This window comes from Urtica dioica, chromosome 10 (assembly GCF_054948205.1).
Source record: "Urtica dioica subsp. dioica isolate 48M chromosome 10, U.dioica_male_clone48M_v1_H2, whole genome shotgun sequence".
Taxonomy (NCBI): domain Eukaryota; kingdom Viridiplantae; phylum Streptophyta; class Magnoliopsida; order Rosales; family Urticaceae; genus Urtica; species Urtica dioica.
Window position 1 is genome coordinate 24610704 of NC_142765.1, and position 17241 is coordinate 24627944.

General features: G+C 37.6%; 1 protein-coding gene and 1 pseudogene across 3 annotated transcripts; one reads left to right on the plus strand and one right to left on the minus strand.

Annotated features, from left to right (window-relative positions):
* Positions 1-5459: 5459 nt before the first annotated feature.
* LOC149384364 (uncharacterized) lies at positions 5460-9444 on the plus strand. 3 transcript variants are annotated; one of them, XM_089627615.1, is made up of 12 exons: positions 5460-5578; positions 5665-5723; positions 5860-6005; positions 6272-6398; positions 6506-6587; positions 6789-7118; positions 7299-7351; positions 7594-7671; positions 7888-8122; positions 8500-8558; positions 8801-8881; positions 9079-9444. In XM_089627615.1, the coding sequence occupies exons 3-12, from the start codon at positions 5890-5892 to the stop codon at positions 9337-9339; spliced, it is 1422 nt and encodes a 473-aa protein (XP_089483741.1). In that variant the 5' UTR covers positions 5460-5578; positions 5665-5723; positions 5860-5889; the 3' UTR covers positions 9340-9444. The 3 variants fall into 3 exon arrangements, with proteins under 3 accessions (XP_089483741.1, XP_089483743.1, XP_089483742.1); XM_089627617.1 differs by having other exon boundaries at positions 8503-8558; XM_089627616.1 differs by lacking the exon at positions 5665-5723 and having other exon boundaries at positions 5466-5578.
* Positions 9445-16077: 6633 nt separating this feature from the next.
* Positions 16078-16561, minus strand: LOC149384365 (uncharacterized; annotated as a pseudogene).
* Positions 16562-17241: the final 680 nt, after the last annotated feature.

Here is a 17241-nt window from a genome sequence, read left to right on the forward strand (position 1 = left end):
ATTAAGCAGTAATGATATTATTAAAACGATTTAATATTTATTTTTATAAATTAATCAAGCATAAACTATATTGTTTTTTCATAAAAAAATTTAATTAATTTTCTTTAAATTATAAATGTTTTTATATTAAAAAGGGATTATTCATATTTTATGACATCCACACTAATTTTGGACCAAAATCTAATCAATCCAAAACTATGAATTTGGCAATTACATTTGTATAATTTGATATTTTGTTTCCTTTTATTAGACAAATATCAGACAAACATGCCTCATTCTAAGTTTCGAGGACGAAACTATTTTAATGGGGTGTGGATTGTAAAGTAAGGTATTTTCACAATCATGTTTCGTAAATCTGTAAGAAGATTAAACGAGTTTCATGTAATCGTGTATTGTTGCAAATAGAAGTCTCTCGAGAGCATGAAATAGTTCATGAATTTATAAACTAAATATTTAAGGCCGAGTGAAGATCTCGGAATGAAATTTAGAAGTTGGGAGATTTACTCGAACGAGTTTTATTTCTCGAAAAGAGATTTCGGGGATTTACCGAGTTAAATAAATTCTCCGCGGAGCAAGAATTAATTTCGAGACCATGCCTTGTTCTAAGTTTCGATGAAGGGGGTGTGGATTGTAAAATAAGATATTTTCACAATCATGTTTCGTAAATCTTTAAGAAGATTAAACAAGTTTCTTGTAATCGACTAATGTTGTAAATCTTTAAGAAGATTAAACAAATTTCTTTTACTCAACCTCATATGTATTTCTCTTATTCCTTATGCAGCGCCTTTTGCTGGGCTCTGGTGCGACTGTGCTCGATACCAGCCGATAACAAGTCTATTTCGCTCTCTCTCTCTCTCAATTTTATTTTGAATTCATAATTTTTTTTTTATCAATTGAATTCGCAGTTACTCTGATATCATTTGTTGCCTGCTCCAGAAGATTTAGGGTTCGCTTTAGATTGGAATGATATTGTAATCTTTCACTTGTTATTTTTATTTTATTTTAATTCTATGCATGTCAGATGTTGCTCTACAAGAACAAAAGATCTTGTATAACTATGCATTACTCCCTTATCTAGCTCGCTGGTTCCGATTATCAAATTCTTCAACATTTTCAAGTACTTGATTTTTGGGCTTCTATATTTGTAATAAAACACTGTGTGGCTTGTGTTGCTTATTCGGGTTTGATCGTGACCGGATAAAGATTTTGTCGGTTTGTGGCTTGATTATTAAGTTATTTATAGCACATTTTTCAGACGTGATTAGCTTATTCAATTAATGCCAATACCAGGGTTGAATATTATTCTTTTTAAAATATATTCTTTTAGCAATGTAACGTATAAATCACGTATTATTGTGTTTGGCCTCCTATATTTATGTGTTTTGTTAAAGGTTGACTTTGTGTCAATATATATGTTGATGATTATACTAAAAAAACTCAATTTTGTTTTAAAAAAATGTGGACGGGATAACATAATCTTTTATTAGAGGAAAATCGTGGTTATATATTTATTAACAAAAATGGAAAATAATGATAACAAAAAAATAATAGCACGAGGTATAGATTACACCAAAAATTTATGATATTTATACCCCTTGCTATGTAGGTTTGATGAAAAAAATAGAAGTACAAGCTAACGCATGATTTGCTAAGTTCCTCTCCCAATGTTTCATGTTTTTGAGCGCCTCCGTTGTGAAATTCCATATGCATCCCATAACCACGGAGACTGAGAATTGCCGATAATGGCATCAATCATCACTTGGTTATCACTTTCAATATATTGATATATATCCACCAATAAAGAGATAATAAGTGAATACTCCAAATTAAACTTTCAACTTCAACATAAAAATTAGAGTTTGCCATAATAGGACCAACATATCAGGCAATGCAAATTGTCGACACTGTTTATGATTAAGCCATCTGTAGCGACTCGAAGTTTCAAGATTAATTTTGTAAATTAAGTTAATCCAAGGACGGAAAAATTATGTAAATTAATTTTCTAAGTAGTATTTCCAGTATTTTTGGATTTGAAATATATTAAGGTAATGAGAAATCTCGGAATAAAAATAAAGGATTTATCGAGTTCGTCGTGAATAATAAATTATTTTCCGATGAGATATTCCGGAATTTAATTTAAGAAAATAAATTCTTAAGGACGAGAATTATTTCCGAGAAACCTTGAGTATATTTGAGTTATTTGAGAACGAATGAGAATTTTCTTGGTTTTGAAGCTTTTAATTAAAGGTTCGATCGGTTATGGTTGAAGTCACAAAATTTTGTGACAAGGACATAATTGTCATGTTCTCTGGAGTTATTTGAAATAAAACGTTGAGTTTGGGGTCAGTTTTCTAGAGATGGAAACAAGGAGGGGTTTATTTGCAAAACTTGAGAAAATTCCACACACTTCTATTCCTTTCTTTCCTTTTTCTTATTCTCCCGATACTTCTTTCTTCTTCTCCTTCCTTCTCCATTTCGCTCGTGACCTGCACAAAAAGAAAGAAAAAAAAAACAAACAACCATAAGAAGCAAGAACTCCGGCCGATCTTCACTTCTCCAATTTCTTCTCTTCTTCATTTTCTTCTTTCTCTTCATTCGCGGGCGCCACCAGTTCCAGCCCAAGCTCACGTCGCGCGCGCCCGCCGTGACCGAGAGAGAAATCGCCGCGAGCCATCAAGGCGGAGACGTGGAAGTGAAGAAAATCTCAACGGTGGACAACCTAGCAGATCCATTCACCAAGGCCCTAGCAAACAAGGTCTTCGACCAACATCGAGATGGATTAGGCATGAAGGACTACACACATCTTCTTTGAATCAATTGGGAGTTTGTTGTCAATGGTGCCCACAAGAAGAGTTGCAGTCTTTATATTGTACATTTGATGTAATAAAGTCTCATGAAGACTCTTGCTTGTAATTGCTTATTCATTAATAAAAGTTGAAACGTTCATTCATTCTTCCTCGTGTGTTTGAAGCTTTATGATAAAACCTTAGTCTTTAGTCCATAAACAAACTTAACAACTTACGAAGAGACAAATGTAGATTTGCATGAACAAACTCTTCATAGTTTGCTTAAAACGATATATTCGCAATCTAAGGATCAAAGGACTATTGACCTCAGTATGATTGTTAGGATAATCTATGATGTCTAGTTATGAGGCATTGAGAGTTGGAGACTCTATAGTTCTTCTAGGTATCTTCTGAAGGTACTGAATTGGCCAGTGCACTTCTAGAGACAAGATAAGAACAAACAATTTAACCTCTTATGTCTCGAAGTCACTACGTATGAATTGCATCGTGCTTACCTTAATCCTGAAATGAGACATGTCATTTCACACCTTACGTATCAGCGACGAGGAGGGGTGGCGAAGGTGGCGAGGAGGGGTGGCCGTCGGTGAGAAGGGTGCGGCGGTGGCCGTCGGCGAGGAGCGGCTGAGGTCGTCGACGGTGACGGGCTGAAGCGTCGGGCTGTCTCGTCCAATAGCAGTCGGTGAGGAGGACGCGTTGGTCGAGGGCAGAGGGGAGGGCTAGTCAGAGAGAGAGTGTGAGATTGAGAGAGAGAGAAAGAGGCATACCAGAGGGGGACGGCGTGGTTCACGGCGGAGGGCGGCTACGTGCGAGGCTGGGCCGAGGTGGAGCTCACCGGAGACGGACCGAGGGGAGGGCTAGGCGGCAGCTGGTCGGAGAGAGAGAGAGAGAGAGAGAGAGAGAGAGAGAGAGAGAGAGAGAGAGAGAGAGAGACGTACCAGAGGAGGACGGCGTGGTTCACGGCGGAGGATGGCTGCGCGCGAGGCTGGGCCGAGGACGAGCTCGTCGGAGACAGTTGCAGAAAGAGAGACGGAGTTGCAGAGAGTTAGAGAGAGAGGTGACGAAATCGGGCGAGGAAGAAGAAGGCTCGGGTATTTATAATACCCTAAGATTATTGGATGCGACGCCGTCGCACCTAATAAACATATTCGGTACGACATGTTGCACCTGGCGTCGCACCGAATATGAAATCACACAGCCAAAAAATTTCGGGAGGATTTTCCAGACCGTTATAAATTTTGAAACCTTTAGCTGCGACAATAGTCTTACCTAATGGTATTAGGTGCGACGATATATTATCCGGTGCGACACTGCCGCACCGAATATTACTTAACTTTAGTGAAATATTTAGTTACCTGGAAGGGTATCAGGTGCGACATGTCGCACCTAATACCATTTCGTACTAGAAATGTGAATTTGTAGTAGTGAGTACCAAAGATTATAACCGAAAATATAACAGAATGTAACTGTATACTAAACTCGGCGGTGAGGTTTGATGGACCTTTTGAAATTTTAGAGTGAGTGGAGAAAGTAGCTTATCATTTAGCTTTACCCCATCGATGTCCAACCTCATGCTATATTTCATGTTTCGATGTTGAGGAAGTACATCGCCGATCCCTCTCATGTTTTGCAAGATCAAGAAGTGGAAATCTCTCCGAAGGTGAGATATGAGGAACCAACTGTAGCAATTCTAGACCGCAAATAAAATGTTTTAAGAAATAAGTTGTTCCCTTAGTGAAAGTGATGTGGAAAAAGAACGCGAAAGAAGAGGTCACATGGGAACTAGAGAGTGAAATGTATAAGAAAGTACCTTGTGTAGAAAGTAGCTTATCATTTAGCTTTACCCCATCGATGTCCAACCTCATGCTATATTTCATGTTTCGATGTTGAGAAAGTACATCGCCGATCCCTATCATGTTTTGCAAGATCAAGCAGTGGAAATCTCTTCGAAGGTGAGATATGAGGAACCAACTGTAGCAATTCTAGACCGCAAATAAAATGTTTTAAGAAATAAGCTGTTCCCTTAGTGAAAGTGATGTGGAAAAAGAACGCGAAAGAAGAGGTCACATGGGAACTAGAGAGTGAAATGTATAAGAAAGTACCTTGTCTTATTCTAAGTTTCGAGGACAAAACTATTTTAAGGGAGTATGGATTGTAAAGTAAGGTATTTTCACAATCCTGTTTCGTAAATCTTTAAGAAGATTAAACGAGTTTCATGTAATCGAGTATTATTGCAAATAGAAATCTCTCGAGACCATGAAATAGTTCATGAATTTATAAAATAAATATTTAAGGCCGAGTGAAGATCTCAGAATGAAATTTAGAAGTTGGGAGATTTACTCGAACGAGTTTTATTTCTCGAAAAGAGATTTCGGAGATTTATCGAGCTAAATAAATTATTCGCGGAGAAAGAATAATTTCGAGAAGGCTTAAATATATTTTAGTTATTCTAATCGGAAAAAAAAAAATCGATTTTATTTCATTACTTATTTCCATTGAATATGAATAAATAATTAGTTTTGAAAAGAGAAGGACTATTTTGCAACGAAAAGAAAAGTTTTATGGAGGAGGAAACTAGAACGCGAAATAAAGTGGGAGGAGTTAGTAGCAATTTTGTCTCGCTATATTATCTCTCCACCACCCCTAACTTTCCTTAACCGTGTATTGTATTCTCTATTCACGCTCGAAACAGAAAAAAAAAACGCTCTGAACGAATTCGGGCGAAGAGAGAGAGAGAGAGAGAGAGGAGCAAGGAAGGTCGGAGTTTCGTGTAGGTGAGTTCATCTTCTTCCTTCCTCTTCTTCTCTTCTTCTGCGAGTTTGATAAGGAAATTAGGGTTCACGTTTTGATCTCGATTCAGATTCCGTTAGTGTTCTGGGCTTGCAATAGGAGCTTTGCATGTCGGGAATCAATTCCAAGGTAAGGAAATACCTTGATTCTTGCTGGGTTGTATCCGAAAATTAGGCATTAGGGTTTTGAAATTGGGATGATTCTCGTGGATTACATGCTGTTTGGCTTCGTGATTTGCTCGTTTTGGCTTGAGTTCGTGTGTTAGGATTGATTTTCGAGTTTGCTCAATTTTTGGATGGACGACAAAAACTGGAGGCCTATACCAGTCGGAGAACCACCGGCCATGGATGACACCGTAGACTGGCGGGCACAGTTGCAGCCTGATTACCGGAAGCAGATCGTCAACAAGATGTGAGTTTTATTTTGAACTGAGTATCCTAGAAAGTTTACATTTAAGGGCCTTGCAATGGTTTATAATTTATATTTCGAGTTTCATAAATTGGCTTTGTTCATCATGTCAAAGGAGATCATAAAGAATGCTAAAAAAAAACCCCGAGAAAGCAGATGCGTATTATTAATTGTCCTGTAGATTTCTCTGTGCATTGTGGTTGGTTAAAAATTTTAGCTTAGAACAAATTTCATTCAGCGATTTATCTGGCGATTTATTTCTTGTAAAGGATGGATACATTAATTAAGCGTTCATTATCACACAACAAAATCGAGAAGATTGAGATGAAAAAACCCAAACTCAAGAAAATGGTTGAACAAGCTGAGGAAAAGATCTACTCTGAAGCCACAAGCCAGGTGTTTTTCTCTACACAAAAAGTTGATGCAAATATTTACATGCTTTGTTTCATATTAATATTAAATGTATGTAATGATATGGATTTATTGGATTTGGACTGTTCCAGTGGGATTATGTGACTATTATTTCACGTGAGATGCTTTTGCTAGAGAATAGGCCTCCTAATAGTAATCGACTACCAGATCAAGGTAAAACATTTAAGTGTTTGTGTGGTACAATGCTATGAGTTCCTCTTTTTTTACTTTCCTGCCTTTTAACAACATGGAGATTGTCTGAGCTCGTATTTATAGGCTGTGTTTTTGTTTTACCTAACTAAACTCTCTTATATTTGTGACCTCGTGTAATAGAATTATATATAGTGCTTTAATATTTGATATGTTTTGGCGTAGGACCTCTGGGAATGCAGCCCCAAGTAGAGAATCAGCCTCAATCACTCGTAATGCCTTTGCCGCCAAATCAAACCCAAAGCTGCCAACAGTTATGGACTCAAAATATTCAGAATCCAGTCGGAGTTCAGAGCTCTTCAAGCTTATCGTCAACCTCGAACCTAACTCAGAGCTCTATGCCAAACGTGGTTGGTCAGAATCTGAGCATGCAAGGCGACCCTGCCAATTCACAGAACTCCTCTGTAGGGAATCCCATCTGTCAAGGTGTACCCATTATGTACACAAACTCTCAGAGTCAAATGGAGGGAAGGCAACAACAGCCCCATGGGTCAAGTATGTTATTTTTGTATTCAAGGGGTTTTTAATTTTTGGGTGTTTGGTTCTTGAATATTGAGTCAAGAAAGTTATTTTTTCATGTGCATCTCTGGATTCATTTATATTGGCATCACTGTGCCAAATACGTCTCATATCACATATGTGCTTGACCTTCTGTATCATCTCTTAACTCAATAGCTGAAACTGGACATGCGAGTGGAGGTGATTGGCAAGAGGAGGTATATCAGAAGGTAATATAGTATGCTTTTCATGAGCTCACACAATAGGGCACATGTTGATAGTGGCTTTGATAGAATCTATGTTACCAAGTGTGGAAACAACGAAGAACGAGTGAGAGTCATGCAGCTACGAGAGGACAAGATAGGGTTAATTAAATTACAAAAAACGATGCAACGCCGTTGAGTGTCTTGACTGTTCTGCAAGTACAACTTCTGGAAAATAAAGTTGACGAATTTAGATACTTTGTTTGCAGATAAAACTTCTGAAGGATCAATACTTACCTGAACTCACTGAACGGTATCGGCTAGTTTGCCTCCTTTTAGATCATCAGGTATGTATTTCGCTGATAGGTTCCTCGTTATAGTTTTGGTTATAAACTGCCTTTCAGAAAGGACGGGATTGCGACAGGTACAAGTGCACATCGTTACACATCTCATGCTACATAGTTAAAAACATATGATCACGAAATATGTATAACACGAGCAGATGTTCTTCGAATCCCGGTGTTTCTTGAACTTACCAACACTCTTTCTTTTTTGGTCAACAGGTCAGTTTCATTGGAGAAGAGCAATGGGAAGAGAAGCTTACAAGACTGAAAAGTTATGAATTCTTGATTAAGCGTGCGACAAGGTTCTTACAACTGAGAAAAGCCGACATTCAACTGCAGATGAAGGAGGCGATGCCTAAGTTTGAGAAGAGGATAACACATCTCGCCACACATGAGTGGTTAACTGTACCAAGCGAAACCATAGAGGCTTATAGTAACCAACCGCCGGATCAAGGTAATCCTTTTAAGTGTTTACAATGCTACGGGTTTCTCTTGTTTTACTTTCATGCCTTTAAACAACATGTACAGTATATGAATTTGTATTTATAGGCTTTCTCTGTGTTTTTTTTTTTACCTAACGAAAGCTTTCTCTTATTTTTGTGGCCTCGTTTGATAGAATTATATATAGTGCTTAATCTTTGTTATGATTTTATTTATAAAAAAAATAAAAAAATAAAAAAAACTTTGCGTAGGATCTCTGGGCATGCAGCCCCAATTTGAGAAAGTTATTTTTTCACGTGCATTATTATATTTATATCATCGCGTGTCAATGGTGTCATATATATTAGCTCTGCATTTGTGCTTGACCTTCTGTAACGTCTCTTGACTCAGCAGCAGCTGAAACTGGACATGCGAATGCAGATGATTGGCAAGAGGAAATATATCAGAAGGTAATATATATATATATACACACACACACACACACACACTATGCTTTTCATGGATCTGAGCTCACACAACAGGCACATGTCAGTATTTGTTTCGATCGAATCTATGATAATAAGTGTGGAAGCAAAATATCCATGAATGAGGGAGAGACTTGCATTTTCCGTTGAGTGTCTTGTCACTACTGCAAGTACATATTTGGACTCGTGGAAAATAAAGTTGACGAATTTATATACTTTGTTTGCAGATCAAACTTTTGAAGGATCACTACTTACCTGAACTCGCTGAACGATATCGGCTAGTTTGCAGCGCATTACATGCTGTGGAGGTATGTAGTATCTCGATCATCTGTTCCTCGTTTTAGTCGTGGTTACAAACTGCCTTTCAGAAAGTGTGGGATTGCGAAGTGTTCGTCGTTAACGCATTGCATGCTTAGTAGTTAAAACACATGATCACGAAATATGTGTACTTTGAATCCCCGGTGTTTCTTGCACTGACCAGCAATCTTTATTTTCTGCTCAACAGGCCGGTTTGGTTGGGGACGAGCAACCGGCAGAGAAGATTGAAAGACTGAAATATTATGAATTTGCGATGAAGCGTTTGCTATGGTTATTCCGAATGAGAAAAGCTGACATTCAACCGCGGATGAAGGAGGCGATGCCTGAGCTTGAGAAGTTGATAACATTTTTCGCCACACAGGAATGGCCAAATGCAACAATCTCAGTCACAGTCCCAGATGAACCAAACCATGTCCAGCAATCTCTTGTTACATACTTAGGAGTGTGATTTCTGTTTACTTTAACGTAGTACAATAATAACTTATTATAATAAACTTTCGCAGAATGTTCAACACAAACGTAGACCTATGTTATATTATTTACATTTTGTGTTTGGGATCTTGGATTTATAAAGTTGTAGAATATATATACCTTCGTCACTCCTTTGAAAAGGGGATCTTCATTCTTGACCCTCCCTTCCACCATGATCTCGCTGGAGTCCAATACTGGGGTTGCAAACCTTGACTAGGTGTTGACAATCCGAAGCTGGGTCGACACCGTTGGTCTCTCCGGAGAGCCATCTAGGACTAGGAGAATCATCTCCTTAGTTATCATCTAGTCCCATTGCTGCGGTCAAATGGCCGTTGATTAGGTGGATGAAAGACATTAGAGTAGTGCTCGAATGAGTCCCTTGGTAGCCGTGGCTCGGAGGAGCTGTGTGTCGAGGTACTCGGGGTTTCTGGCTAAGCTGTTTATTACCGTCACCGAGCACACTGACTTAAGCCACCTCAAATGAATCAAACCAAATCAACCCGATTAATATCGATTCGGGTTGGTTTGATTTCAATATCATAAACGGTTTGAGTTGAGTTATAAAAATGACAAACCGCAGATTTCGAGTCAAACTCGAATAACCCAACCCGATGTACATGCCTATTCTCAAGTCGTCTTTCTGTGATACTTAAAAAAAACATTTAACATAACCCACAAATTTCACATAAGAATCGGTCATTTTTTATGATTTAAAAAAAAATCGAGAAAAGATTTGAAATATAATTGTGATTACAAATTAAAAATATAAAAATAAAAATGAATTGTTAAAAAATAAAATAAAAACCATGTACCTGAAAGCACTAAAATTCATGCTTTTAACTTTTTAATTTAGAATTAAAAAGCACTTTTGAAATTTTATCATAATTTAATTTGATAATCAATTAGTTTCAAATAGCTATTTTGTATAATTTTTCCTTTAAGGTGATTTGGCTAAACATCATATTTAAAGTTAATGATTTAAATAGACAAGCTTTGCCTACAATTAGAGGAATAGCCAAAATGTGCAGTTATCAGGTTTTAAAAACAAAATTAATCATAGGATTAATATTTTTTAAAGTGATAAATTGCTTATAATAATTGTAAAAAATTTAATCATGGTGTCAAAAAAATTTGGCAATGTAACTTTGACTATTTTGCTGAAAATTTGAAACTTGGACTATTTTACTAATCAATTAGTTTCAAATGGCTATTTTGTAGCTGAACCTAAACCCGTAAGTGATGATATTCCCTTCATCTCTTATAAATTGGTTGCTTGAATTGCTCTCCCGTGTGTACTAATTTAAACAAATCTAGATCATATAATTGTATAATTAATTAGCTAGATAGCATAATTATTTATATTCCTCACGGTTATAGGGATATGTATTTCCAATAAGGGTATTTCACTAACAATTTGATGTCGGAGCGATTGTTCATAACCGATACCAACATGTTTAATCCCCAACATATATATAATGCAACATGGAGAAACACGCTCAATCCTCAAGAAAGAAGGGAAAAAAACTTCGGGGCATGCCCAAAAACTTTAAAAAAGATTAAAAAAATCCCCTTCGATAAAAAAATACATACTTGACCCATGGGGCTCTTGTTGCCTTCTCGATGACGACCAAGGCTGGGCTTACTGCATTTGGGGGCAAGTCTTCCTTTGGCACACTATTGTTGATATAACTTATTATATTCTTCTCAATATGAGGCAACATTTCCTTGAGCTCCGGTTGAATGCCGGCTTTTGTGACTTGTAAGTACGTTATCAAACGCTCAAATATGGGTTTTTATAATTTTATTCTTGTAAACTTGTTTGAACTAAGCGGATCTGGAATGAAGACCTCATGTTGACCAGAAAAGAAAGATTAGAACAAAACGGAACGTAATGGCCAGTGCAAGAAACACTGAGATTTTAAGTATATCTGCTTGTGTTAAGCATATTTTTGTCTTTATATTTTTAAACTATTGAGAGTATGATGTGTTACCGACGAATAGTTGGAAGTGCCACAATCCCCGTCCTTTATGAAGTGCAATTTGTAACGAAAAATAAAACGAGGAACAGATGAGCGAGATACATACCTCAAGAGCTAATAAGGAGCAAAGTAGTTGATACCGTTCAGTGAGTTCAAGCTAATAACTCAAATCTAGATGAACACGAGCGAGAGCGCGGACACTGTTACCTCTCTTCTTTCGTTTCATAAAATATTAGTGATATTCCACTAAAATTCCTATAGACCGTACCTCTTGAAGTTATCATAATTATATTTACTTGATCATTTAAATAAAATGTCCATTGATATAACCAGTACGTATAGTCTACCCTCCAAGTTCAGCTCGTAACACGAAAGAGTCAAATATACTGTTATACCATCGAGTCACTTATGAGCCCTGAGTTCCACCGATTCTCCAACGAAAGATTCCTTTGCCACTCATAGTGCAAAGGTGCGCGCAATCTACCGGTTCTGGAATCGACTATAAGGTGAGCAAAAATTGACTGTCTTTATTGAGAGCTTAATTTCACTTTTGATGTTTCCCTTCCTTCACTGATCATATCTGGTCTCCCAAAACATAAGTATATAAACATTTTTTGTAGCTATGAATCAAAGAGTTGAGTACACAACCCCGAATTCCAGGAGCTCCTCAGAATTTAGGTTGATCTATATTGTGGCTATCAATTGTGATTGCGATATTCCCATCGTAACGGTCACTTAAACGATATACTTAATTGCAACCTGTCAAGGTCATATACAGACCAGCTGTACAAAATGCTCCCACTCAATCAAAACCTATCCACTGGTAAACTGCATATGTGATCACAAATCTAACTACACACGCATAAATTGATCACTGGTCGGTTTAAACGCTCCACCCAATTAATGCAAAGGACTAAGAGTTTGATGAATTTTGTTATACAATGCCATGTCTAACCCAACTATTCTATTATTGATTATGTCTTTATCTCATTTGATTTGCAATCTAATATAATCATAATAATACCTTAAGAAGGAATTACCATAATATTCTTATGTGGGCAAAATTCCTAACAAGATCTGGTGGTACAAGTCATATTCACGTTTAGATTATTAAAACCATAACAAAATTAACAACAAAAAAAACATCTTTCATGGGATGAACTCTGAGCTCTGGACGATGACCGCGAAGAGCTAAGAAGCTTTCAATGAGGAAAAATTTACTGAAAATTGACGAAGATATGAAAAAAAAAACACCTCCCCTCCGACAAGCAAGCACCAAAAAAAGTGTAAGCACCAAAATATTTTAAACACTAGTACTTAAAAAAAAAAAGATAACAATGATACATCTGAAATTTCAATTAAAAAAAATTATATATATGAAATTTCCACGTATGTAATTTAGAAGAAAACATAAAATTAAAATATAAAAAACAGATGCAGTAGGATCAAATTTGGCAACCCTTTTCACCACAATCTGTCCAATTTCAAGCTTCGCGTACTTTTTAAATGATTTATTTCTATATATTAAAAAGAAAAGAAAAACTATATTGAGCTTGGGCCCATTAATAGAGCACACTTAGTCAAGGGAAATGACCGATTTTACTAGTCATTTCATTAGTTTGGACAAAAATATATAGTAGTTTAATTTTGGACACTTTTAATAGTGTTTTGAGGAGAGATAATATTTTGATACCCAATTTGCCCTTTAAAATTTAATTTTGTTCATTCAAGCCCTAAACCAAAACTTGCTCAATAAGAATTCTAGAACGTCTTGTTTATTGTGTCATTCACAGCTCTCTCTCTCTCTCCTCTCTTTTTTCTCTGCGTGTGAAGGATATTTGAACTTCCTCCATGAGCTGCGTGTGTCTCTGAAGTGAAGCTCAGCTCTCGGCCACCTCGTCGTCGTCTAAAAGTAAGCTTCTTTCGTTCATCGTCGTCGTCGTCTTCTCTCCTCTCTTTTTGTTTCTGGGTTTTCGTTCATCCTCGTCGGGTTTCTGAGTTTCTACTTTCTGGGCTTCGGAGAACATGTTTGTTCAACGTCATCATCGTGCATCTTAAAAGAAAGCTTTTTTTTCGTCGATCGTCTTTGTTTTCGTGTGCTTGTTGTCTGGGTTTTAGGTCTTTGTCGTTCTGGGTTTGTTGGTGCCATTACCCGTCGTCTCTGTGTTGTTTGTTGCTAGGTTTGTTTGTGTGTTGTTCTTCATGTTTTTGGACGTTTGAGTTTTTTTTTTCGCGTTCTTGAATTGTAGACATACATTCTACAGTCTCTGAAATTGTAGACTGTCCCCGTTATACGTCGTTATTGTAATTGTAGATATACATGTATACAAATAGTCTCATTGTAGACATTTAAGTTTTTTCATACACGATAATAACAATCAGATATGCGTTTTTGCTATGCAGGAATGTCAGTTGTAACAATTGTAGATATTATAGGTCTACAGTTACTACAACTGTAGACGTCGATATCTACAATTGTTGTTAACTGTAGACTTATAAGTCTACCGTTTATGACAGTTTTTATTACAATTATACATATCAAGGGGAATTGGCGGCATAAATCATCAAACTCTTTCTCTGGACTCAGTTTGGTACTCAAACTTTTTTTTACGGGAATAATCACTAAACTGCATTTCTAGTAACGACGTTACTCATTTTAACGATACATTTGGACGAAAATCCATGTGTCTCAATCTAACATAAATTCGAGTACCAACTTATTTATTCTATTTATTGAATTCATTTATAAATCCACCAACTTAATATTTGTATATAAAATCAGTAGAAAATGAGAAAAACAATTTGAAATCCCTAAATAAGAAAAGGACCCCAAATTGCTTCTTCTTTCTCTCGTCTGCTTAACTCGTCTGCTTAACTTCAAGTCGCGATCTTGCAGTCATGGCAGAGCTTTGCTACTGTGGCATTCCTGTTCGCGAGTGCGCTTCGTGGACAATTTTGAATACTGGAAGGAGGTTCCACGGTTGCATCACAAAAAAGGTAAGCTCTCGAATCACGATTGTGAATCGCGTCTTTGTTTTCGCCGAAAAGTCACCCTCTTTGTGTTTGTTTTCTCAGGAAGATGGTGGGTGCGGGTATTTCAAATGGATAGACCCAGAAATGTGCTATAGATAGAAGCAAATCATTCCCGGTTTGCTGAGGAAGAAAAACATGTTAGAATCCGAGAATGCGGGACTTCGAATTCAAATTTTCAAGCTGAAGATGACTCTGTTCGTTGTCATTGCCATTGTGTAGTTTTTTACATGCTCTGAACATGTTTGGTTAGTCAGACAATAGACCAAATGCTCTGCTCGAAGTCAGATTTTAAGGTATCTGTTTTAAGGGTTTTGTAATGATGTAATGAAGACTGATTTCAATGCAATGCAATGCAATTACAATTTTTGGTTTGAACTAATACTTTTGCAGTGTTATGGTGGTGATGAATTTACAATGTTATATTTCAGTGAGACAGGGTTAATGATAGAATTGAATTATTATAGTTGTATGTGTTTTTTGAACTAATTTCACTTATTATAGTTTAATGACTAATTATATATCGTTTTGGAACTTGGAGTGTATTTCAATAATGGATGAATGACTAATTATATGTTACAATTTCAGTAATTTATGTCTTTTTTACGTCTTTAATTCCTAAACATAAATGACAATAGTTGTTCAAATTGTAGACATTGATGTCTACAATTTTAGTGATTGTAGATATTGATGTCTACAATTGTGGTGATTTTAGATATTTACTGTCTACAATCGGTCCACAACTATAGACACAGCCATATCAAAACAAAACCATACAAAAATATAAACCAAAATATATAGCAGTTTTAGGCATTCAAGTCATACAAAATCATACATAAATATAAAACATAATTTTAGATTTGAGTTCATATAAATATAAACATCCTAGGCCAAAGACGTTGGAAACTCCTTGTCAGATTCATAGCCGATCGCAAGTTTCACCGCCCCAAGTTGGTATAAATCTATCGCGAGCTTCCGCCTAAATATGTTCATAAGAGCTGCATCTAAAGCAGACATGTCTACGCCGTTGGTCAGGTACCCAACTGACGAGCTGTACGTTAAAGTTCCAATTTCTCGGCAAACGTTCACTCTCCTTCTTGTGAACTGCGGCACCGGGCGGCAACGATTGGTTGCCCAAAACGCTCAAAGTGAAGAAATGTACCTCATTTATAGTTAAATTTTCGCGTTGTCCAAAACGCTCAAAGTGAAGAAATGCACCGGACCTTTCTTCGTTGTCCTCGGATTCTTTCAAACCGGAACGCGTTTTTTGGCTGCCATGCTCTGCGATTTTAGGGTTTGAAAATAGGGACTTCGTAGAGATTTGAAAGAATAATGAAAATTAGCAACGAACCTGAGATATTTAGGAGAGATTAGCAACATGGGTGAGGGTTTTCGGCGATTTTGGCGATGTGGGTGAGGGTTTCTCCGGCGATTTCGGCGACGTGGGTGAGGGTTTTAGAGGGAGCAAGAGTCGGAGGAGAGAGGAGAGAGAGCGCGAACCAAGAAGATGAAAATAGGTTTCATTTGGGTTTTGAAATATTAACTGACGTGTTTCTTTAATGGGGTATTTTCAAAATAAACAATGAAGTCAAGGGCAAATATGTACTTGCTCACTTAAGCAACTACTAAAAGTGTCCAAAACAAGAAACTCTATATTTTGGTCCAAATCATTGAATTGAGTAGTAGATTCGGCCATTTCCCCTCAGTCAAAACAGCCCAAACCCAGCCCACTCTCCGCGTCACTCCCCGCCTTGAACGACGGCGACGACCGGCCCGAAGAGCTACAAAACGACATCCCCGGGGATTCACGAAACAGCGAAACGACCGAGCTCCTCGAAGAAACGGACCTGCAACGTGGCGTTTCGAAGCCCGAAACGCAAGTGCCGTGGCTCTTTTTCCCGCTCAGCTTCCGATTCAGCAGCAGAGACTCGGCGAAACACCCTAGCGACTCCACCACCACCGGCGCTTCGGCTCGGCCCAGCCGCCACCTCGCCGATCGTCCTCTCGAAGCCGAGGAGAACGACGCTCTCGGCTCCGGCTCGCTTTCGCGGCGGCGATGGAAGCTGAGGCTGTTTGGGAACGCCGGGTTTGATCTCCCAATTGAACGGAACCGAGCCTGGTTTCTTGAAAGACTCGTCTATTGTCATATCGTCTCTGTAATTGTATATACGTGTCAGCGTGTGTATATAGAGAGATAGAGAGAGTAGTAGTAATATGATATGTTTTTTTTAGAGAAGGCTTTATAAGTAGTCAATGATACAAGATCGGATATTTACAAATATGAGGGGTTGGACAAATATAAATATTTATTTCTAGAACCACACAAACACACCCCAGAATTAATTAAATGTGAGCATTACGCCCGCCGGGATTCGATCCCGCGTCCTTCGCTTGGGAGGAGAGCGGTGTTACCACTTGGCCCAAGCAAGCTTGGGTGTAGTAATATGATATGTGTATTGGATATGTATAGATATTGGTCGTTAAGTTTGGCGAAATTGAAGGTAAGAGTAGTGAGATGTGGGTCCCAGGCGTGGGAGACTTATCAAAGCGGGTCAACGAGATGTAACCAAATTGAGTTTAAAGTCAAGAAGACGACAAATCTTTTTGGAATTAAAACTGATGATGATTATTAATAGATATGTGATATAGTTCAACTTTCGTAACGACTTTTTTTTGTAATTGCATCCAATCCAAGTATGGTGTTTCTTTGGACGGGGAAAGAGAGAGACTTTTCATAAGCCATTTGCCGGTTAAACGTCATAAATAGAAAGATACGAAGAATCAAAGGACGTAGCTTGTGAAGGATTTGCATGGTTATATATATATACGTATATTATTTAAGGCTATACCAGACTGGTCACTCACTCGGT